General features: G+C 38.4%; 1 protein-coding gene across 3 annotated transcripts in view; it reads right to left on the reverse strand.

Annotated features, from left to right (window-relative positions):
- WDR70 (WD repeat domain 70) overlaps positions 1-24,545 on the reverse strand; it is a 293,077-nt gene that overhangs the window by 39,296 nt on the left and 229,236 nt on the right. For all 3 annotated transcript variants that reach the window (XM_025867371.2, XM_025867372.2, XM_073890980.1), the window contains 3 exons: positions 15,496-15,595; positions 12,563-12,647; positions 10,982-11,120 (listed from right to left, as the gene is read on the reverse strand). In XM_025867371.2, coding sequence (XP_025723156.1) covers positions 10,982-11,120; positions 12,563-12,647; positions 15,496-15,595 — 324 coding nt within the window. The remainder of the gene's footprint in view (positions 1-10,981; positions 11,121-12,562; positions 12,648-15,495; positions 15,596-24,545) is intronic.

Genomic DNA, 24,545 nt, shown 5'->3' on the forward strand with positions numbered 1-24,545 from the left:
GAGAGCCCAGAAATGGACCCTCAACTCTATGGTCAACTTATTTTTGACAAAGCAGGAAAGAATGTCCAATGGCAAAAAGACAGTCTCTTCAACAAATGGTGTTGGGAAAATTGGACAGCCACATGCAGAAGAATGAAACTGGACCATTTCCTTACACCACACACAAAAATAGACTCCAAATGGTTGAGAGACCTAAACATGAGACAGGAGTCCATCAAAATCCTAAAGGAGAACACAGGTAGCAACCTTTTCGACCTTAGCCGCAGCAACTGCTTCCTAGAAACATCGCCAAAGGCACGGGAAGCCAGGGCAAAAATGAACTATTGGGATTTCATCAAGATAAAAAGCTTCTGCACAGCAAAAGAAACAGTCCACAAAACCAAAAGACAACCGACAGAATGGGAGAAAATATTTGCAAATGACATATCAGATAAAGGGCTAGTATCCAAAATCTATAAAGAACTTATCAAACTCAACACCCAAAGAACAAATAATACAATCAAGAAATGGGCACAAGACATGAACAGACATTTCTCCAAAGAAGACATCCAAATGGCCAACAGGCACATGAAAAAGTGCTCAACATCGCTCGGCATCAGGGAAATCCAAATCAAAACCTCAATGAGATACCACCTCACACCCGTCAGAATGGCTAAAATTAACAAGTCCGGGAACAACAGGTGTTGGCGGGGATGTGGAGAAAGGGGAACCCTTCTACACTGTTGGTGGGAATGCAAGCTGGTGCAACCACTCTGGAAAACAGTATGGAGGTTCCTCAAACAGTTGAAATTAGAGCTACCGTTCGATCCAGCAATTGCACTACTGGGTATTTACCCCAAAGATACAAATGTAGGGACCCGAAGGGGTACGTGTACCCCAGTGTTTATAGCAGCAATGTCCACAATAGCCAAACTGTGGAAAGAGCCAAGATGCCCATCGACAGATGAATGGATAAAGAAGATGTGGTATATATACACAATGGAATATTATGCAGCCATCAAAAGGAATGAGATCTTGCCATTTGCAACGACGTGGATGGAACTGGAGGGTGTTATGCTGAGTGAAATAAGTCAATCAGAGAAAGACATGTATCACATGACCTCACTGATATGAGGAAACAAACTGAGTGTTACTGGAGTGGTTGGGGGTGGGAGGGATGGGGTGGCTGGGTGATAGACATTGGGGAGGGTATGTGCTACGGTGAGCGCTGTGAATTGTGCAAGACTGTTGAATCACAGATCTGTACTTCTGAAACAAATAACGCAACATATTTTAAGAAAAAAGAAAAAGAAGAAGATAACAGGAGAGGAAGAAAAGGGGAGTAAGTCAGAGGGGGAGACGAACCATGAGAGATGATGGACTCTGAAAAATAAACTGAGGGTACTAGAGGGGAGGGGGGAGGGGGATGGGTTATCCTGGTGATGGGTATTGAGGAGGGCACGTTCTGCATGGAGCACTGGGTGTTATGAACAAACAATGAATCATGGAACACTGCACCAAAAACTAATGATGTAATATATGGTGATTAACATAACAATAAAAAATTAAAATAAAATATTGGTGTTTTATTCATCATGGATTTTTTGCATTAATTTTCATTTTTTTATAATGTTGCATTAAAATGTCATTTATCTTGACTACTGAGTTTTTTGGCACCTCTTTAAATTTTGTACTTGAGCCTGACCCTAGTCCTGGCCCTGCCTCAACCTACGTCTCCTTCTATTACATAAAATTTAGCCCAAAATGGACCAATAGACCTAAATACAAAACATAAAACTTTTAGAAGAAAATCTGGGTGACCTGGGGTCAGTCAAGGAGTTCTCAGATATGACACGAAAAGCACACCCTATAAAAGAAAAAACTGATAAATTGGGCTGTATCAAATTTAAAATCTTTTGTTTTGTAAAAGCCACTATTAAGAAAAAAATAAGCAACAGACCAGGAGAAAATATTTGCAGATATCCTAAAAAGAACTTGGTGTCTAGAATATATAAAGGACTCTCAAAACTTAACAGTAAGAAAACAAACAACCTTAAAAATGGGCAAAAAACTTGAACAGGTACTTCACCAAAGAGAATAACAATGGACAAACAGCACATGAAGATATTCAATATCATTAGTCATTAGAAAAATGCAAATTATAACTGTGATGAGAGACCATTCCATACCTATTAGAATGTATAAAATAAAAAATGTCCACAACACAAACTGTTGGTGAGGATATGGAGCAAGTGGAAAACAAATACATCATTGGTGGAAATGCAAAATGGTACTGTTACTCTGAAGAACGGCTTGGTATTTTCTCATAAAAATAATCACATACTCACTGTATGACCCAGCAAGCCTACTCTTAGGTATTTACTCTACAGAAAGGAAAACTGTTCACACAAAAACTTATATATGAATGCTTATGGCAGCTCTAGCCATAATCTCTAAAACCTGGGAACAATCAACTGTCCTGTAATAAGATAAATTGGGCTATATCCACACAGAATACTACTCAGCAATAAAATGTAACAAACTCTTGATACACACCATAACCTGGATGAGTCTCAAAAGCATTCTGCTAAAAGAAGTTGATCTATATGTTGCCTAACTGAAAATAACAACAACAACAACAACAATAATAATAATAAAAGTTGATCTAAAAAGGTTACATGCTGTATGAGTCCATTTAGATGACATTCTTGAAAAGCCAGCACTACAGTGGAGACCAGTGAATGCTAGGGATTAGGAATGGGGGGCAGGGGAGAGGTGAGTGCGTGGCTACAGAGGGACAGCACAAAGGAGTTTTTGGGGGGTGACGGAACTGTTCTGTATCCTGATTGTATTGATAGTGGTTACATAAATCCATACATGTGTTAAAAATCACAGAACTGTACACTTTTTAAAAAGATAAATTTTACTGTATCATTTTCAAAAACAAATAACAAAGAATCAGCACTAAACTGTTTCTTATCATTTTCCTTACTTAAAACACTTAAAGACTTGATAAGGCAGATATTACCATGAAATCAGTGGTTTCTTCTCTATTTGCATGGGCCTAAGGATGAGCACTCAACTGTATTCTTCCAATCCTGAGAACTACTGTCCTGGAACACCCACAACATGAGAGCTTTACACGTAGTTATTGAGAAGTAATTTAATCAAGTCTTACTGATACCAGCCCCCCTCGGACATTGTGAAGTTAGCTGAGGTCCAGGTACTGTTTAAATTGAAGTCTGATAAGTATACTGCTTATTTCACGAAATCCCAAGAAAGAATTTAGTAATCCAAACCATGAAAGCAGCAATAATGCAATACTGTTTTTCATCATAGCCCAATGACATATCTTTTCTTCAGGGATTAAAGAAAATACTCCTACAGAAAGGAGTAGTGGCTGATCACTGTGCCTCTTGACAGTAAAACACTGTCCTAGTAGCCATACTGAGAGTTAGCTCTTGACTTTGAAAAGGCAGTGCTAGAGAAAGAACCATGTAACTGCTGTACTGGCATATTTACACTAAAATTCCATCATCTTCTACTTCCAAGTTGTTGTTTTTTTTTAATTCAATAGCCAATATATAGTACATCATTAGTTTTTGATATAGTGTTCCATGATTCATTAGTTGTGTATAACACCCAGTACTCACTCATCACATCACGTGCCCTTCTTAATGCCCATCACCCAGTTACCCCATCCCCCCACCTACCTCCCTTTCCACAACCCTCAGTTTCCCAGAGTCAAGAGTCTCTCGTAGTTTGTCTCCCTCTCTGATTTCTTCCCATTCGGTTTTCCCTCCCTTCCCCTATGATCCCCTGCACTATTTCTTATATTCTAAATATGACTGAAACCATATAATTGTCTTTCTCTGATTGACTTACTTCACTTAGTATAATCCCCTCCAGTTCCATCCATGTTGATGTAAATGGTAGGTATTCATCCTTTCTGATGGCAGAGTAATATTCCATTGTACATATGAACCACATCTTCTTTAACCATTCATCTGTTCAAAGACATTTCGGCTCCTTCCACAGTTTGGCTATTTTTGCTGCAGGTGCCCCTTCTTTTTACTACATCTGTATCTCTGGGGTAAATACCAGTAGTGCAATTGCTGGGTTGTAGGGTAGCTCTATTTTTAACTTCTGGAGGAAACTCCATACTGTTTATCAGAGTGGCTATACCAACTTGCATTCCCACCAACAGTGTAAGAGGGTTCCCCTTTCTCCACATCCTCACCAACATTTGTTGCTCCCTGTTTTGTTAATTTTAGTCATTCTGACTGGTGCAAGGTGGTATCTCATTGTGGTTTTGATTTGTATTTCCCTGATGCCAAGTGATGTGGAACATTTTTTCATGTGTCTGCTGGGCATCTGGATGTCTTCTTTGGAGAAATGTCTGTTCATGTCTTCTGCCCATTTCTTCACTGGATTACTTGTCTTTTGGGTGTTGAGCTTGATAAGTTCTTTATAGATCTTGGATTCCAGCCCTTTATCTGTTATGTCATTTGCAAATATCTTCTCCCATTCTGTAGGTTGCCTTTTAGTTTTGTTGACTGTTTCCTTTGCCGTGCAGAAGGGTTTTATCTTGACAAAGTCCCAGAAGTTCATTTTTGCTTTTGTTTCCCTTGCCTTTAGAGACGTGTCTTGCAAGAAGTTGTTGTGGCCAAGGTCGAAGAGGTTACTGCCTGTGTTCTCTAGGATTCTGATGGATTCCTGTCTCACATTTAGATCTTTCATCCATTTTGAGTTTATCTTTGTGTATGGTGTAAGAGAATGGTCCAGTTTCATTCTTTTGCATGTGGCTGTCCAATTTTCCCAACATCATTTACTGAAGAGACTGTCTTTTTTTCCATTGGATATTCCTTCCTACTTTGTCGAAGATTAGTTGACCATTGAGTTGAGGATCCATTTCTGGGCTCTCTATTCTGTTCCATTGATCTATATGTCTGTTTTTGTGCCAGTACCATGCTGTCTTGATGATCACAGCTTTGTAATATAGCTTGAGGTCAGGCATTGTGATGTCCCCAGCTTTGGGTTTTTGTTTTTTTTTTTCAAAATACCCCTGGCTATATGGGGTCTTTCATGGTTCCATACAAATTTTAGGGTTGTTTGCAATCCCTATCAAAATACCATCAACATTTTTCACAGAGCTAGAACAAACAATAGTCCTAAGTTTTTCATCAAATATTTATACATCTCGGAAGACCAGGAAACAAGGCAGTGCTCATGTACCTTGCCTTTCTGTTCCCAATGAGCAAATGCTCTAAATACCTATGTTGAATATACTGTCTTATCACTTGGCCATGGGAAAATATACCAATTTTAGTAAGTACAAATAGTTAATCAGTATCCATCTAGAATCTGCATTGTTTAATCCTCCCGAGAAAGTGAATTACAGCAAAACTTCATTAAGCTGATGCTGCTTTATCCAAGATAATATATAATTCAAAGCAACTACTATTCCCTAGTCAACTAGCTGCCTGATTGCTCTTTAATAAAAATCAGATAATGGAAAGCTAAACTCAAAGTCCATTTTTTCCATCCCTTGGACTTCATATTAAGAAGGTTTCAATATATTTTAGAAGGCAGATAAATGCCAAATATAGTCTTTCTTTCGAGTTTATTTTCAGTTGGCATTTGCACTGCCAATAGCTCAAGTTCCCTCTGTGTCTTATTCCTTGTACAATCCTGACTGGGCAAAGACACTGCTGGACTCCTTTATTTCCAGAAAACTTTTAAAGAGGTGGAAACTTGTATCAGTGAGACAGATCATTAGTCTATTCCCAGGATGATACAGGAGGTGAGTTCCTCAACTCTTCAGAGACAAGCTTTCACAAGCACAGCTTCATTAATTTGTTTGAAGTGAATTTCCAGAGTTGTTCTATCAAGACTCATAAGAACAAAGACACTTTCCAAAACCAATTCTGAGGACGTCTGGAATATCCATTAATTTGAATGATCTTTCTGCTCTCTTATATATGTACAAATAATGGAGGATGATTGTAGTATGAATGATCAGCATGTCCCTTACACTCATAAATTAAGATAAATAGCTAGTTTTGTGAAGAGTCCATTATTTATGGCCTCATTATATTCATTTCTTCTTTCCCTTCAATCTCTTCGGATTTAAAATATCAATATACTCTCCTAATAAGAACACAAAAGCTTTTTATGTGATACTTCATTATATGATATATGTCATTCTTTAGGTTAACAAATAGCAATTTTCTTGGACATGAAAATGTATTCATTTAAACGTCATATCTGAGAATAATCTATGGGTGATATGATTAGATATGATATTTACTTTTTTAATGATCTTTTCTATGTTGACAGTTTTTTAGATTTAATATGTACTACTTTTATAATCAGAAAAATACAATTAAATCAGAAAAATACAATTAAAACACCAAAAGCAGTCTAGTTGAAAAACTAATGAATGAATAAAATAAAGCAGTCTAGTTGAAAATATCAAAGCAAATTTCCCTTCCCCTCCCTTCAGCGGCTATATACTAGACCAGCTGTGCCAGATCTATAGCTATGTTTTGTAAATAAAGGTTTGATTTTTTTCTTTCTGTTCCTCACTTTGTTCAGTCAGTGTTTGCAGAAACAAAGGTCCCTCACCAAAGTACATAAGCTAACAAACAAATCAGAAGAGTAGTCAGGATCAAGTGTGAGATTTCTTTTTTCCTTTCTACTTTTTTTTCCCTCTTTACCCAAGGGAACACCTGCTATTTATTTATTTTTTTTTTCTAAAGATTTTATTTATTTGACAGAGAGAGAAACACAGCGAGAAAGGGAACACAAGCAGGGGCAGAGGGAGAGGGAGAAGCAGGCTTCCCACAGAGCAGGGAGCCCGATGCGGGGCTCAATCCCAGGACCCTGGGATCATGACCTGAGCCGAAGGCAGACGCTTAACAACTGAGCCACCCAGGCGCCCCCTGCTATTTCTTTTAAATTATTACCAAAGCAACTGAGGTGAAGAGGCCACCATCTTAAATAATATCAGGTCAAAAAACTTTATTCCATTACACTTGGGTTAAAGAATATAAATGGTAATATGCTAGTATAATTGCATAAACCATGTCCTTTGATTTATAATTGTGAAAAAGGAAATTCTGTTAGTCATTTTATAACAAATTATAGTTTGATGAAAAATTACTAAGCTAACAGTAGTTCATAACATTATTTCAGGGCCTCTCCAGAATAATTAGAACTCTGAAAAGGTCTGAATATGTCTATGTTTCTTCTAAACATAAATATTTTTTTTAAATTGATACATCAGGCGCTTGGGTGGCTCAGTTGGTTAAGTGACTGCCTTCGGCTCAGGTCATGATCCTGGAGTTCCGGGATCGAGTCCCATACTGGGCTCCCTGCTCAGCGGGCAGTCTGCTTCTCTCTCTCTGACCCTCCCCCCTCTCATACTCTCTCTCTCTCTCTCATTCTCTCTCAAGTGAATAAATCTTTAAAAAAATAAATAAAATAAAAAAATAAAAATTGATACATCATCTCCAAATTGTATTTTGTCCATTCTTTCTGTCCTATACTTTCATCACATAAAACAGAGTAATGGCAGCCTTTTATACAATACACAAAAGCTTAGGGTCCCATCTTACACAAAAACTAAAGTGATTTGTAAACTCAAGATTCAAGTTATATTCTGGAATTTATCTTAGAAAAGAGGCTAAGCACACTACTTAAATCATAAAAAAAATTAGATGACAAATGAGAAATATGCTATTTTTTTCAATTGAGGGAACACAACTGGACGACAAAGAAACATCTAAAAATAAGCAGAATTGTAAAATGTATATGAACATTATACAATAAAAATGGTAAATGTTAAAGAAACATTTGTCAACTCCTAGTGAAAAGAGTCTCTACATTGAAGAGAAAAAAATTTTCAGAGTATGTAACAATACAGAGAATGGAATTAAAACCAGTTTTTCCTTTAAGTTTGTTTCAAAAATAAATAGGGAAAATATTTTTAAACTTTTATTTTATATTTTTGAAAGCTATTTATTGTGAAGCTTGTAGTATAGTTTTTAGTTATTAGGCAACTGTAGAGTTTTTAATATCCCTGACTGAAAACAATGTTTGGCTCCATATACATGTGGCGCTTGGCATTCTAAAATATAACTACTCAGGGATTTACTTTATTTTAGAAGAGGGTGTGAGAATACAATCACTCATACTTTACTGAAGTAAAAGGACTCAACTAGGATAGACCTAAAGCCACCGTTGTCTGTGTCTAATCAAGCAAGCACACCACTAAATGCTGATATTAAGAATGAGATGTTGCCTTTTATGTAAATTAAAACTCAACACAGTATGTATTTTACTACAGCAGAGTGCAGTATTTCCAAAAGAAACGACTATTCTGGTTTTTAATGACAAAAATACAATAAAATATGAGATATTTTTGGCCCTTCAAGCAAAATGTCCACCATCTTTATCCATTCCAAAGAATACATTTATTTTCTTATATTCCAAGACTTAAAACTTTAGATCAGAGGGGCATTTTAAAGTTCTTTTAACATACAATTCTACTATGTAAACAAAAACAATGTTGTCTGATATTAACAACAAAATGCAATCAAACAGATCCTAAATCAATTATTTAAAAGGCTGCTTCAAAGTGCTGTGGCACTTTTGTCCCTATTTGAGGTTTTCTCTTCATCTGTCTATTAATATGGATCTCAAAATCTGTTTTCTGACTTTTCCAAGACAATTCAACAGAAGGTATATTCCATTTACTTAATGACCATTCTCCTTTGTTTGCTTCTCTTCATTTGCTCATCCCTTAAACGTTCAGGTTTCCTAGGGCTCATGTTCTCCATCCTTTTTGCCCTTTCCTTAATCAAACTAATCAGCAACCAATATTTCAACTATAAACTGTAAATATTTCTCCCAAAACTGTGTCTTCTTTCTCTTAAGCACCAAACTCACTTACCTATCTGCCTACTATCTCCACCCAGAGGCCCTGCAGGTATTCAAGCACAACATATCAACAACAATGCAGTGTATTTCTTCCAAAATCTGCTTTTTTCCTTTCCTTTTCTTTTTTTTAATCTTGGGGAACACTGGCCCAGTCTCTCAAGTAATAAACCTCAGCCTTCGGACACAACACCAAATCTTGTAAATCTAACCTTCACACTTCAATAAAAATTATCTGTTCTAAAGCCTAAATCAGACTGTGCCATTCCCTTGCTTTAACAAACACACACACAAACAAAAAAGAGAAGATAAAGTCACCTTCTTATTATGGTATACAAGATCAGTTTACCCTTCCATCTCTAGATCCTTCTCTCCTGCCTCACTCTCCAAAGACATACCTGTGCTGTACAGTATGCATTACATGTACTTGCCAAGTATACCATTCACTCATTCAACAAGTATGTGTTAGGCACTGTTCTAAGCACTGAGGAGATCACAGTGAACACAACAGACAAGTTCCTGCTCTAGTGGGCTTACATCCTGGTGCAAGGAAACAGACAACAAACATATAATAGATGCAATGACAGTAAGTACTATGGAGGAAAAGATCTAGCTAGAAAAGCAACCAGCATGTTCTATACACTACAAAAACATACGGTGTCTTAAAAGTGCAATTTTATTTAGGTTTCAATTTTAATTATAATTTAAAACCATAACACCATGAGTAATACTGAAATGTATTGTCATTGAGAGGCATAACAGAACACAGCTTACTTCTGGAACAACCAATTATAATAATTTTATTTTTTGAGATTAAAGTTGATAGAGTCAAGAATGTTTTTCTTTGATTCTAGTGTTTAAGTTGGCTCTTGGATGTTCCCCCAAAAAATTATTATTAGCGCTGGCACATTTCAAATTACATCATGAGATTAGAATCTATAAAACTTAAGTACTCATCTAGAATTAGTCTCATTGTTATTTATTTCATTGTCTTTAACTACAGTTAGTTAACTAACTATAGTTAGTTAAAATAACTATACCACGGTTTCAAATTTAGGGCCTACAAATTAAGACTCCACAGTAATACCAGAACATTAGAGACAGGAGCTTTTGACTAGTGACTTAAAAACAGTTGTTCAATTGTCTGAATCATGTAAGTTCATAATATGTCCCAACTGCAAAGAGCTGAAACAACTGGAGAAGTCTACAGAAGGGCGCTGTTTAAGATACAAGATATTACTAAAGGCTTTGACAGTAAGCCAAAGAAAATTTACACAGACATTAATCGGTCTGTTTCATACTCAGAAAATAACAATGATTTACCTTACCTTCTAAATACTAATACACACTCTAAAAGACTACAAAGGAATTCAGATTTTCCTCTGGGAAACTTCACTATTACTGTATTACAGTCTCAGGAAAGGAATGAATGAATCAGTGAATCAATGCATGCATGCATGCCGGTGTTTTAGTGCTTATAGTGCTTACATAAATATGTAAAGAAAACTAATGGGTTTTTTTAGATGCAGAAGTTAACTGTGAAATGTTTTAAATTTCCAAATAACTAAATAGAAATTAAGCTTAGTGGAAGCTGAGTCTTACCTCAATGACAACTCTGGCAAGCAGAATTCTGTCAAAGTTTTCAAGGTTTAGGAAACAATGATACAATTCATCACTTTCTAAAGGCATAATTTTCACTTCTGTCCACAATCCCTGAATCCTCACAAACATGTGCCTTATGGGACACTTCTTTCTGTATCCTATGTGATGATCAGCTTCTGCTTTCCTCAAAATGGTTGGCAGAGGGGCAATTGTCCCTGGCCCAGCTGAAATTCTGACTGAAGCGTGGGCCCATGGGAAATACTGGGTCAGAGGAAGGGAAAGCATAGATCAGCCAGTCTGTAACATACTAATAATTCCTGTGTTGATAAAAGAAGTAGCTACCATTGCACCACAGAAGCCAGGACTTATGTTCTATTTAAAAACGAAAACCAAAACAAAAGATGACTAAGAGGCAAACCTCACTTCATTCTCAAGGCTGAGGAGAGAAGAATTTACATACCGCATCCGTGATGTCTATTTCATACACCCTTTGGAAAGTCCTGCGCTCAAAGAAAACAAGTTTGCCGCTGCCACATCCCCTTTGAACAGATGTCCCGGTGACTATGAGTTTATCATCTGGACTGAAACAGCAGTCAGTCCTACAGACAAAAACAGCGTGTAAGCATAAGCTTATGACCCTACAGCAATGAGTTAAATAAAATATAAACAACACCACTGTAACAAGAGGTGACTCTTATAGAGGGCTCACAGTAAGTCAAGCACTTATATTAGTTTGCTTAATCTTCACAATAATCCTATGGGGTAGACATTATTATCCCCATTTTACTGATGAGGAAACTGAGGCAGAGAGAGATTAAAGAAACCCTTCCCAAGATCACAAAAGTAGGTAGCGCAGCTGGGACTTGAACTCAGGCAGTCTGATTGCAGAATCTATGCTTCTAACTTCTACACACTATATTTTTTAATGTATAGAAAGTGTGGGAAAAACTCAAGATAGACCTTGACAGTGCTATAGATAAAGAAACATTGTATGACTAATGTCTAAATAGTGATAATTTTGTCCAGTTTTGGAATTATTTTTTACCACCACTAGCCACCATCCCCAAATAATTGGAGTTTTGTCAAGTCAAGGACCATGAAATGAGGAACAGGTTGAACTGCTGGAACCTAATTGATGGCTATGATTCAAGAGCCCTTGTTATTAGAGATCTGGCCACCTGGTTGTGAATAATCTAAGACATGATCCAAAGAAGTTATGTAGTTAGCATAGCTTGCAGCAGGCATAATAGCTCAAAAAATTCTCATCAGCTATAAATTCATGTTTGTTTGTCCATCTGTTTGTTTTAACAGATAAGTGCCATGGGCAACAGACCGCGCTAGAGTCAGTGCTCTGCTATTACACAGTTTCCTCCATTTGACGGTTCCATCACCTTCACGCTCTCCCTGTTGGTCATTATTTAACACAGATGTGAAATTTTATTTCTACAAAAATAGGAAGTTTTACTTAGGCACCAACTGTAGGACTTAAAAAGTTCAAATCCCAGCTCAGCTGCTTGAGAAAAATCTTTAAATGCTTCAGTTGTCAACTTAATAGAATGGAGATAATGGTGTTCAGCTACCTAGAGCAAGATACTCTGAACAAGTGAAGTATACTGAATTATTGACTGGAATGATGATAAGGAAAACTTGAGAAAATGATATATAGTAATGCTCAGTAACTATGAAATATTGCTTTGATGGAATGGGGTTCAAATTTTAAAAGACAACAAATATGCAAGCCTACCCTGTCATTTATACATATTAAAAGAACAATTCAATCTCTTAAAATATTTTTAGTATCCCAAGACCTATGTGTGTATACACACAGAGAAACACATGAACATATATGATTTCAACTTCAAAAAAATTTTATGGTCTGAAGAATGTGCAAATAGAAGGGAAAAATAAAATGCATCTTTCAAAAAACAGATTTCAAATACTCTTCCTGTCCCTTTTTAAAAGACATATAACATAAATTAAAGTGAAGAAATTTCTTTTCCATTCTCTTACATTTATCAATTATTTAAAATATGCTACTTACATTGGGAACAAGGTAGGAAGACCCGAGGCTGAAAAAAGTGGTTTATTAAACTGTCGGATGTCCCATAATTTCAATGTATCATCACCTGATAGAGGAATGAAAAAGAAAAAAAAAGAAAGTGAATTGTGCAAAAAACTAGTTCTAAGTTTAGAGTTTGCTAAACTTAGTGTATAACTATAGGAAAGAAGGAAGGGAGGAAGGAAGGAAGGGGAAAGAAAGATGCACATAAGTGTATTTTACTGTTTTAACTGGGCAGCTTGAAAGTAGTGGATGTGAGAACAGTAGAAAGATTTATGATAATGAACTGGCCTTCTAGAAATAAATTTTCACACTGATGTAGCATCTGTAGGCTAGAAGGAACCCTGGAGAATCTACTCTAAGGAGTGATTTGAAAGCAGCTGGTAGTCCCCCGATGGTATAGTTGAGCATAACCGGCCTTCTTAAGAAGATATTAATTTAACAACCATCAGGACTGAAAATAGTTCAGTTCACAACACTCTTTCTCCCACTGGTGTGCAGATGAAGCTATCCATTAACATTAATGAGACTGAGCCATGTGATTCCCTTCCCTCCAGTGTAACTCTACCTGCGGCTATCATTCTTCATGTTGCCGGGAAGTACAGCTTTTCCAAAAGCTCTTTAAAGTATAATGAATATTCTTCTAAGAATCGCTGTTTTTCTATTTCTATAGGGCTACTAACTAATATTCCTGACGAGAATGAAAGCCAAAACTCATATAAGTAATGTCTTTGCTGTTCTTGCTCCCCAGCGTCCACAGCTGAGACCTGCCTCAACCCCTTGGGTCCAATAAAGAATCAGTATCAGGTGCAAGTGAGCTGAGTGGAGATTTCAATAAAAATCTCCATTCTCTCCCAAGTGACCCTTCCTCTGAAACCCAACTTTTGGCAGGTGCACTAATCCACAATTGGCTGGACTGGGGACCTGCTTAAAATGGAAAGACTTTGTAAGACTCACCTTTTTTTTTGCTTTTAGTCTTAAAAAAAGATTACATATCCTCATAATTCTCAACAATAAGAAAACATTAATCTGCATTAAACAGTTTAGCTAACCTGACAGGTTCTGGAACTAGCAGGAGTACCTTACAACACCTGGGGACTCTGCTGAATAGACTTCTATCTGCCATATTCTATACACCCAGGAAGAAAAATGATGGAATACGTTATACGTACTGTGTTGGCGACATGTTATCCAACAGTTATTATAGGATGGAAAGGGAAGGTAAGAATTGTCACCAAAATGGCTTTGACTGAACTGAGGTTAGTCCAATACTTCTAGTAATTATCAACTGGTTTGGGGCTGGCCTGTTTTAGAATCCTCTGAGAGGAATTTTCAAACTATGCTTCCCACTTATTCCTCTCTTGTCTCTCCACTCCACATTGGAGATTTGGGTTCACCATTCTAAAGCTGCAAGAGTAAATGTGAGAATTTCTAAGTGAAACATTTATCATCTGAAAAACTTTCTCAAAAGATTCAGATACACACTCTTGGGGTAAGAACCACTATTTGTAAGTAAAGAGTATATATAGTCTTAATTAAGAGTCATCTCTTGCGGCGCCTGGGTGGCTCAGTCGTTAAGCGTCTGCCTTTGGCTCAGGTCATGATCCCAGGGTCCTGGGATCGAGCCCCACATTGGGCTCTCTGCTCCGTGGGAAGCCTGCTTCTCCCTCTCCCACTCCCCCTGCTTGTGTCCCTCTCTCACTGTGTGTCTCTCTCTGTCAGATAAATAAATAAAATCTTTAAAAAAAAAGTCATCTCAGGACTCAAATAGGTTAGAATTGATGGACCAAATACATATTTTATACAGACTACCCCCCTTTCCCATGTATTCCATAAATAGAAAATACATGTGCTTTGATGTTTTACAATTATGTAAGTGGGGGTAGTTTGGATATAACAAACAAGGCTTCCTCAGAGGAAAGAGAATCTGATGCAGTTCCCAAGGTACACAGACATGGAATGGCTGACCTGAGCAAAAGCTGGGCCAAGTCTCTCCATCTTCTCCTCACTCCCACTACCCTCTACACCAGGTTGCACATTCTTTCAGGAAAGGAACACTGTCTATGATGTTCACAGTTTAGACCCAGCACCTAGCACAATGCTTGCTCAGAGTAGTTGCTCAACATAGAATGGCTGAGTGAGTGAATGGCCGAATGCAGTGTTGCTAGATTAACATGGCCTACAGAATAAAAACTAAATCCTTTATGTGATATTTGAAACCATCTGTAATGGCTCCAATCTACTTACTCTACTGTTTCTTTTCCCTCCCCACAAATGGGCCTACAGGAAGATCCTCAGTCATGCCCCATACTTCCTGTAATGCTCTGCTCATAAACTGCCCTTACTCTTCTCTTGTTTCCTTCTTTCAACACTTAGCTCATCCATGTGAGAAAGATTCAGCAAGAAGAAACCCATATTTAACCTCATGAATGTGGGTAAATAAACATAATATGGCCATACAGAACTATGTAGCCGTTTAAAAACTAACATTCAGGTACGCAACTTCTTCTTTTTTAACTGAATTGAGGTACAGTGTTCAAACTGAAAAAAAAAAATCAGTGGTAAGCCAACAGAAGAGTCTAAGTTATAAAATGATATAGGAAGAATGTAGAACATCATCTACAAAATTCCATAAGTCATCCTCGGAGGCTTTAAACTCTGATGGAATTTGAAGCTAAAATAAAAACTTAGGCCAAAAAGTACATATTTTCTAAATTTTATTTGATACCTTTTTTAAGAAAACAATACTGCCAAGTCAGAAATGCATTTTAATGGAAAAAAAAAAAAAGTCAGACTGGCAAAGGAGCACTAACAAAAGCACAGCTAGGTTTACTGTTAGGACATTAGTGTAACATTTGTTAATTATGATCATTTTTAAATACAGAAACACATCCAAAAGAAAGTTTTTAACCTACCTCCACGAGAGGCAAGGACATTACCGTCATAGGAAAAAGCCACACAAGAAGTGTCTGTGCCTGGGTCATGAGCCTGTTTATAGTGGAATTTAGGATGAACCTGTTTTCAAAGACAAGCAAAGTGTTAACATCTCATCTGAATTCCAATGAGAACATTTTTGTGGCAAGGGTATTTTACTTTATCATCCAGAAAATGATATATGTAAAATATGAATTTTACTTGACTATAGTTTTCTTTATTCTGGAAAATAATTCAAAAGGTTTCTAAAAACATCCATTTGCTTTAATAATAAAAAGAGATTAAGTCCCATTTTTCAGACTCCCTTAGCAAGCTCTGAGCAACACAAGACTAACACAGTATTTAGTTCTTACAGCATAAAGTTATTGGGACCACTTCCTATCATAAATATGAATAAAATAAAAATGAAAAATATGAATAAAGATTACAAATGAACATATTATTTATTAAATCAAAAATATCACCGTAGTGGTGCCTGGCTGGCTCAGTCAGTAAAGCGTGTGACTCTTGATCTCAGCATTGTGCGTTCAAGCCCCATGCTGGGCACGGTGCCTACTTTAAAATATATGTACACATCTATCATTGTATTCCTAGTATATGCCAGACACTGTGCATGTGGTTGTAGGTCTGGAACGCTCTTTAACGTGCCTGGAGGATAATGTTGTTGTGGAGGAGGAAGAGGGGAAGAACTAACCCTGACACAATGCTAATCATGCCCTATATGTATTCTACTCTTTACTATCTTGTCTATGTAATTCTCTCAATCACTTTACAAGTTAGCCTCTCCTATTACCATCTGCATTTTACAGAGTAGGAAACTGAACCACAAAGACTTCAGTACCTGAGTTAAGGTCACAGAGCTAGTGAGTGGTACAGCTGGGTGTTTGAACCAAAAGGCCCACTCTTAAACACTACACTCTACTCCTTCTCTAGTGATGTATGTTAATAGTTTTTTTACTTCGAATGTTGCTTCTTCACAGTTAATGACTTATAAAAGTAACTCTACTATACTAATCTTGTCACTTAGTTATGATTCAGTAACTAGCACAGGATACTAGGGAGTCAATTATCCTAGCTCCACCAAGCTGGATAATTCCAGTGAATGGACAAGGCACACTGCTAGTGATAAGAGCACGTAGGTCTCTCGTGGGAGCCACAGGGATAGGAATACAAGTGACTCCATCTCCTTAGGTCTTACGTCAACCGTAACAATCATGAGTCACAAAACAGAGCTCATGTCTGTTAGCCTCCCACCAATATCCCTGACACCCTGTCAGTGAGCTTCCACCTAAAAGCTTCCAGTAATGAGGAGCACCTCATTACCTCACAAAAGCAGGCTGGGTTTTTTGATGCTTTTTGTTTTTCTTTTTTTTAAGATTTTTATTTATTTATTTGACAGAGAGAGACACAGTGAGAGAGGGAGAAGCAGACTCCCCGCTGAGCAGAGAGCCCGATGCGGGGCTCGATCCCAGGACCCTGGGATCATGACCTGAGCTGAAGGCAGACACTTAACGACTGACCTACCCAGGCACCCCTCGTTTTTGTTTTTAATAATTTGTATAGCTTGACTTAAATTTGTCCTTTCTCTTCCTCTGACAGTCTTAGAAATTTGTATTAAACATGGTGCTCATGCTTCCACCTTCCATGGGTACAAATAATTTACTGATTCCACTTTTCTTTTAATTGGGCATCAAGACACAAGGTTAAACAGGGAAACACAATGTGCCAAGATAAACATGATAAACAAGATAAACATGGCTTTTCTCCCTAGAGAATTGACAGTTCCCTGAAAGAATATGGGTAAGCGTAAGAAGTCACAAGTGGTACAAGGGGGATGTGAAGAGTAGTAAGTGAGCACTGAGGAGAGGTGCCTAATCCAAACCTGAGAATGGGGGGCGGGGGAGGAGAGAGGGGCAAAAAGAAATCCTGAGACCCAGTGGATGAAAGTACGAGTTAGCAGATGAAGGAGCAGGATGCAGAGGTAAGAATGAGTATTCCAGTCACAGGGTACTGTGTTGTAGTAGGCAGAATTTTGACCCCCATGATCTCCATCCCCTGGTGTCATGACCATAAACATGTCACTCTACATGGCAAAAGGGACTCTGCAGGTATAACTAAGGTTAGTAACTAGTTAACCTTAAAAAGAGGGAGATTATCCTGGATTATCCAGGTGGGGCTGAAGTAGTCACATGAGACCCTGAAAGCAGAACTTTCTCCTGGCTGAGGACAGAAGAGGAAGCCACAGAGACAAGACAGAGAGTAAGAGAGACTAGAAGAATCCGAAGTGTTTGAAATGCCACTCTTGACTCTAAAGACGTATCAAGGAAATGGGGATCTGAATGCTGCCAGTAACCAGTGCGTTTGAAAGAGGACCCTTAGCCCCCGATGAGAGCCACCGCCTTGGCCAACAGTTTGATTAAAGCTTGATGAGACCCTAAGAAGAGAATCCCACCACACCATGCCAGACATCTTACCTACAGAAATTGTGAAATAATAAATTGGGTGTTTTTTTTAAGGCACTAAATTAGTGGTAATTTGTTATGAAGCAATAGAAAGCTAACATGTGCATAAAGGTAAAAGAGCTAGTTGCAGTCAAAGAACTAAAAGAAACTAACCACGACTGGAGGGAAAGGAGAAGTGGGGGGAATGGTGGAGCAGGGCCTCAATCACCAGGAGCCTTGTAGGCCATGGTAAGGGCTTAGATGTTATCCTGAAGGCAAAAGGGAGCTGCTTAATGGAGATTACTCAGAGGATAATGTGACTAGGTTTGCTTATTTTAAAAAGATCATTCTGAACACATGTGGAGAATAGATTGGGAATATTTGGCTCAGAAAAACAAAACTCTGCTACTAAACTCAATTAGGAAAATTTGCCACTTGGTCATATTTCATCAAGTCATCAACTACTAAACTCTAAATAGAACTTGTGAAAGATACTGTATTGGTAGCAACTTACCAAAAAGTCTGTACTTACATTTGGCCTCTCAGTGAAATTAACTTAGTTTTTTGTTTATTTGTTTTAAATGTTTTGTTTATTTTTAATGCTCATAAATACATATACACATCTAAAGAGAAGGAAGACCAGTCATTTCAGGAGCGGTAAGGCAGTGCACTATAGTAAAACTGGGCCAGGACCAGGAGATAGAAAATCTAGACTTTGCTTAGTAAAAACTAGCAGTGCGACTGGGGACAAATTAGTCTCTCCAGATCACAAGTCTATCTGCTGTAAAATAAATGGATTGCACCAGATGATTTCTAGGGTCACTGACAGCTCTGTGATTCTTAAGGAAAAGACAAAAACTAGTATATATAATATTTTATAATTCAACAAACTGATCAATATGTACTTTTTATTATTAATAGGACAAAACAGATTTTGAATGCCAACATTTGAACACATAAATAAACACATACACACAGATGTGTATATATACATAGACCAGTAAAGGGGGCTAAAGAACCTTAAAAGGTACAAAGGAATCATATCATATAAACTTCAGCAGGAGCCCCATGGCAAGAGGTTTTTCCCTGTAATAATCTAATTCTCACCCTTGCTCAGAGAAGGGGTGAGATGAGGCTGCGAGTCTGCTGTTCCCTAAATTGGTCTTGCTTCCTCTTTTTACTGCCCTGAGTGGGATTCTAGGGTTTAAAGGCATACAGCCATCTGGTACTCATGCACAGAGAAAGTGCTCTGTTTCAAAACTTAAGATTCTACTGGATCTAACAGGCGATAGTATAACTGTAATACAAGGAACTGAACAGGAATAAGGGATTACAACTACAGGTGATTTTGCCTTAATCTAGTAAGAAAGAACTTTACCAAATATTCATCTGCCACACTTTAATGTCTCCTCATTTAGGTACTACTTTAAAGGGCCACTATATTGGAGGTTGGGTGTTCTGAAATTTTTACAATTCATTATTTATAATGCAAAATGTGCGAATATTTGCCACAAAACAAACCCCACCTTGTCTTTCTGACTTCCCACAGTTCCTATTGCCATATCAATTTACATCTCAGTGCAGCACTCTTTTATAGTAACAAATGGCTGCATATTAATAATTAAGATTTCAAAAGAGATTACACTCAAAATAATCTAAATCATTTCCTCTTTTAAAAGGACTAACATAACATAATAAAATAAAATTAAAAAAAATAAAAAATAAAGAAAAGGACCTAATAAAATAAAAAGACAAAATGCCCTCGCTTCAGATGCACAGCTCACGGATTTTATGTCCTAAGTGCTCTTCAATTATTAACTTCACTTTAACCAATAATAAAAGTTTATTCTAATGAAATAAAATGATAGCCAGAGGTGATCTTAAACTTACATAAAATATCAACACTTGGACAGTCATGATGACAAACACCCTTACACTCAGTCAACCTGACTGAAAACGCTTCTGGCATAACTTGGGAAATCTGAAACTGTGACTTCTCCTTTAACTGATTTTATGATCATCCTAGGCAAAGAACATCGTTCTTCAGGGAAGCTGAGATTATTAACTCCTTTATACAGGTTTCCTATTCTTAGGAGGGCCTTACGTTACGATTTGGAGAGTATCAAGTCTCACAGATTCATAGTGATGGAAAATGCAAGCACAAATGCTAGAGTTTTAAAGCCCCTCTCCTGAGATCATACCATACAAACTCCAACTGGTAAAAGGGTCAGGAGCCTCTGGCAGTACAGAACTCATTACCTCCCAAGCAACATCAGTCCATTTCTGGGTGGCTCTAACTGGGAACACTTAAACTGAGTCCAAGACTCCTTCCTAGAATTCCAATATCTACTTATGACTCCTGGCCCCATCTTCTGTGGCTATGCTAATTCTAGTTTTTCACTTCTCTAATGCAGCCTGTAAAATTCTCAAAGAAAAATAGGACATCTTCCACAAAGTCTTAAATATACCATTCCTGAAATCATAAACATAATCCAAACATTCTGTGGTGCTACTGATGGTCACTGAGTTTACATCCAGGGGCTGGCTGCCTAGATCCCAGTATCTTCATTGTTCTAGTGTGTGTCAATCAATGAAAGAGGACTGACAGCCCTCAAAATGATCAAAACACGTTCTGTAATTAATAGAGACAGTGGAATATACTATTTTAAATGAGGGAATTTAAATGAGTTGCTAGGCTGAAAATAGAGAAAATTTTAATGGAAAGACTACTGGTCCTACAGCCAAGCTGACTTCACCTAAATTTTCAATCCAATACATTTTAGTTTGACCCTGGCCAAATTGCTTAATCTTTCTGTTTCTCAGTTTGTTAATTTTTAAAATAACACACCCTAGGGCGCCTGGGTGGCTCAGTCGTTAAGCGTCTGCCTTTGGCTCAGGTCTTGATACCAGGATCCTGGGATCGAGCCCCGCATTGGGCTCCCTGCTTGGCAGGAAGCCTGCTTCTCCCTCTCCCACTCCCCCTGCTTGTGTTCTCTCTCTCTGTCAAACAAATAAAATAAAATCTTTAAAATAACACACCCTACACATCTTCCCACCCCTCCCCTTCTCCTCAACTCCCAAAGACACTGAGTTACATTTGACCTACTAATCCCTGCCTTATGTCAGTACCACACATTTATTAACTCTGGAGTAGCTACCTCTTTTCAGAAAGTTGCTGACATGTAACTGTGCTACCAGAACACAAACTCCAAGAGCAAGATGAAGCAAATGCAGGGCTCCCTAACAGATGAGAGGTACTAACATTTGACTGTCCTCTCAAATCTGTTCCTAGGACCCCCTCAATAGATAAAAAATTTCTTTCTCATTGGGAATCTATTTTCAATAACCAAGCAACTCTGTATTTTCAATCACATGTTAGAGTTACTTACTATACCAGGATTAAAAATATGTCAGGATTTTTTTAAATGGCAAGATTAAGAACAGAATAAATACTGGTCTAGACTGAACATAATTCACTCCTGTTTCTCTGATTTGGGGGACCTATAGTAAGGAGAATGAGAATGTATACAAAAGAATAGGAACTTTCATATGAACATGCTTTCCCATTCCCTTCTGCCACAAAGCCTTCATTTTAGGGAGGAGAAACGGACAGTAACACCTCTCCAACTGATTCTGTGATATTCAAATTCATATATTGTATGAAAATATGGCATCACCATAAAAAGCACCGACGATGCAGCCAGACTGACCAGTTCAAATCCAGGCTTCACCACTTACCATCTGTATGATCTTGGGCGAACTAATCTCGCTATGCCCCTCTCTGCCATCTATTAAATGAGAATAATAATAGTACCCATGTCAGCTGTTGGGAGAATTTAATGAGTTGATGCAAGCGTGGCACACTCCTTTGCAATATAACTTTGCTGTTCTTTTCATCAAGATGTGCCATTCACTTCTCAAAACCTGGGCTCTGGATATGGACGTGTGACTTGTTTGGGCTTACAAGACATGCAGCCATGAAAATGTGCCTGTCACATTTCCCACGGTAAAAATCATAACTGACTGCCACTCCCCCTCCCTCTGTCACTCAGCCGGGCTTTCCAAGGGCTGCTCCCAGCCAATGACTGAGCACAGGGGATAAAGGACTCCTAAGTAGTCTGAATGAAACTTTGACATTGTGCTATAGTCTAAGAGTCTTTCTGCACAGCCCTCTGTTTTCTTTTCTTTTACTATAACATTTTTTATTGAGATATAATTCATATACCATGGAATTTGCCTAAAGTATGCAGTTCACTGATTTTAGTATTTCCAGAGAGTTGGGCAACCATCACCACAATCAATTTTAGTTCATTTCCATCACCTCCCAAAAGAAACCCCATAGACATTAGCAATCACTCCCCCATCTGCCCCTAACCCCTCAGCCCAAGCAACTGCTACTCTAGTTTGTCTCTGTATATTTGCCTATCTGAACATTTCATATAAATGAAATTACACAATATGCTATCTTTTGTGACTGGCTTCTTTCACTTAGCATAATGTTTCTGCGATTCATCCACAGTGTAGACATATATCAGTTTCTTTTTCTTTTCTTTTTATTGTGAAATAATATTCCATTGTATAAATGTATCACATTCTACTTATCCATTCATCGGCAGATGAACATTTAATACTTCTTTCTTTCCTTTCACAGAGGTATGACCTGCATCATGCTCTCTTTCCAGATTTTCTCAGGCTCCCTTTCCCGTTTCCCCCTACAGGCCTTTCCCCAGTAAATCTCAACATGTTTAACCCTGCTCTTGGTGTCTGTTTTCAGACCACCCAGACTAACACAAGCGGTGCCATGAGGGATCCAACAACATCGGGGTAAGATAAGAATGTGGGACTGGCTCATTCATTGCCTGATAGGTAGAGAGGACATTGTTCTAAGTGGACTATGAGGTGCAGATACACCCTAGCGCTTGGTATTGGTTCAACTGCTACAGATTTCACTAGAAGTGACCTGGGAAAACTTCCTGGTATAGGGGAATGCCCTTGTGGGTACAATGTCTTAGGCATTTAAAAGATATGGGAGGAGCAATGCCTACAAAGATAATAGTGTTGGCTGGCTACTGCTAAGTCTTACTGATATGCTACAGAGGGATAATGAGAAACTGAAGGCCATTAACAGTTAAAGACTACGTGGGAGAGACAGAGGGCCAACTGTGGTACTTTTCAAAGAGGCCCTCATCTCCTGCAGTGGAAGAACAGACAGAGCTGAGCAACAAACAAAAACGATCTGGTAGTCAGATTTATACAGCTCCAGAGACATTAAATGCTCAACCAAGGCAGGTCTGTTATTCTAAGGTCAGGGCTCTAGTTGGGAAAACCTGAGACTCTGAAACATAAGGATAGGATATCTGGATGGATGTCCATAGAATGCTGGATCTGCAGATGCCCCTGGAACTCTCACAGCTTAGAGAGATGGCCAACTCTTGCCCTAGGAAGAGCTAGAACTTCCTTTGTGTTGGAAGATGCTACAACTGTCCCTCCCCCAGGAGGACCTTCCCCTACATCCTCCTCTCCTGGCTGCTAGGCTAATAACTAGGGTTGAATTCCAGGATTACTCACCTGGGGAGGTGAGGGGAGGCGGAGGCTGAAAGGAGGAAAGAGATTACACACCAAAAGAATGCAAGAATCAGAGAGCAGCTACTGGGAGGAGCCTTGAGTTTAAAGTGTGAAGATGCTTAATCGAGGGGGCTTTGATGTAAGACTAGATAGGCAGGATTCCTTGATGGGGGGGGGCAGATTTTGGAAAAGGAACCTAGGGGATGGGGCAAACAAGCTGCTAGGATGCTATCAGAGGCCTGGAAAAGTGATGGCCAACGTTGAGTAAAATAAAAACACCCTGATTGCCCTAGAAGAGGACAGAGAAAAGGGTAAGAAGGCCTGGGGAAGTGGGCATACTGGAATGGTTATGTTGTATCAGGCCAGAAAACACAGATTATTTTTCATGGGAGAACCCCAAAGAACCACCATTTACAGGGAACATCTGCAAGCACAGGGGAGAGAGCCAGCATCACCGACAAGTTCAATGGCAGCTCTCCACCTACAGCCCAGGGCTAATGTCACGGAGCCAGACCATTAAAATTAACATCCACAGGGATGATGAGGCCCAAAGTAATAACAGCCAGGTTGCAGTGCTTAATTACTAGAAGCCAACAGGCTGCGATTACTATAATGTAAAGTATAATGACTGGCAAAGTCAGAGAGACAGGCAAGGGGGCTTGATGTGCAGGGAGTTGTGGAGGTTGACAGAATAGAGCATTCCTAGGGGCAGAAGGCATGGGCAGACAATAAAGGTAATGCTTAATTTCTACCATCAAAAAGAGAGATGAACAGAGGAAGAGGAGGCTGAAGGTGGCCACCCCAACAAAAAGTTATGATTCCTTGCTCTATTCCCATACCTAAGTCTATTTTCAGATCAGGAGCCTACCGACTACAGAGGTAGCTAGATTCCTTAAAACAAAACAAAACAAAACAAAAACAGTGCTACTCAGTGGAGCAATAATTCTCCTAGTCCTTCCACAAAGGGATTGCTGACTACAGACTTAATCAAGTAGTAGTCCCAATTGTAGCTGCTGTGATGAATG

Source organism: Callorhinus ursinus, unplaced genomic scaffold (assembly GCF_003265705.2).
Source record: "Callorhinus ursinus isolate GAN/ISIS: 27379988/994484 unplaced genomic scaffold, GSC_fseal_2.0 scaffold3, whole genome shotgun sequence".
Lineage (NCBI taxonomy): Eukaryota > Metazoa > Chordata > Mammalia > Carnivora > Otariidae > Callorhinus > Callorhinus ursinus.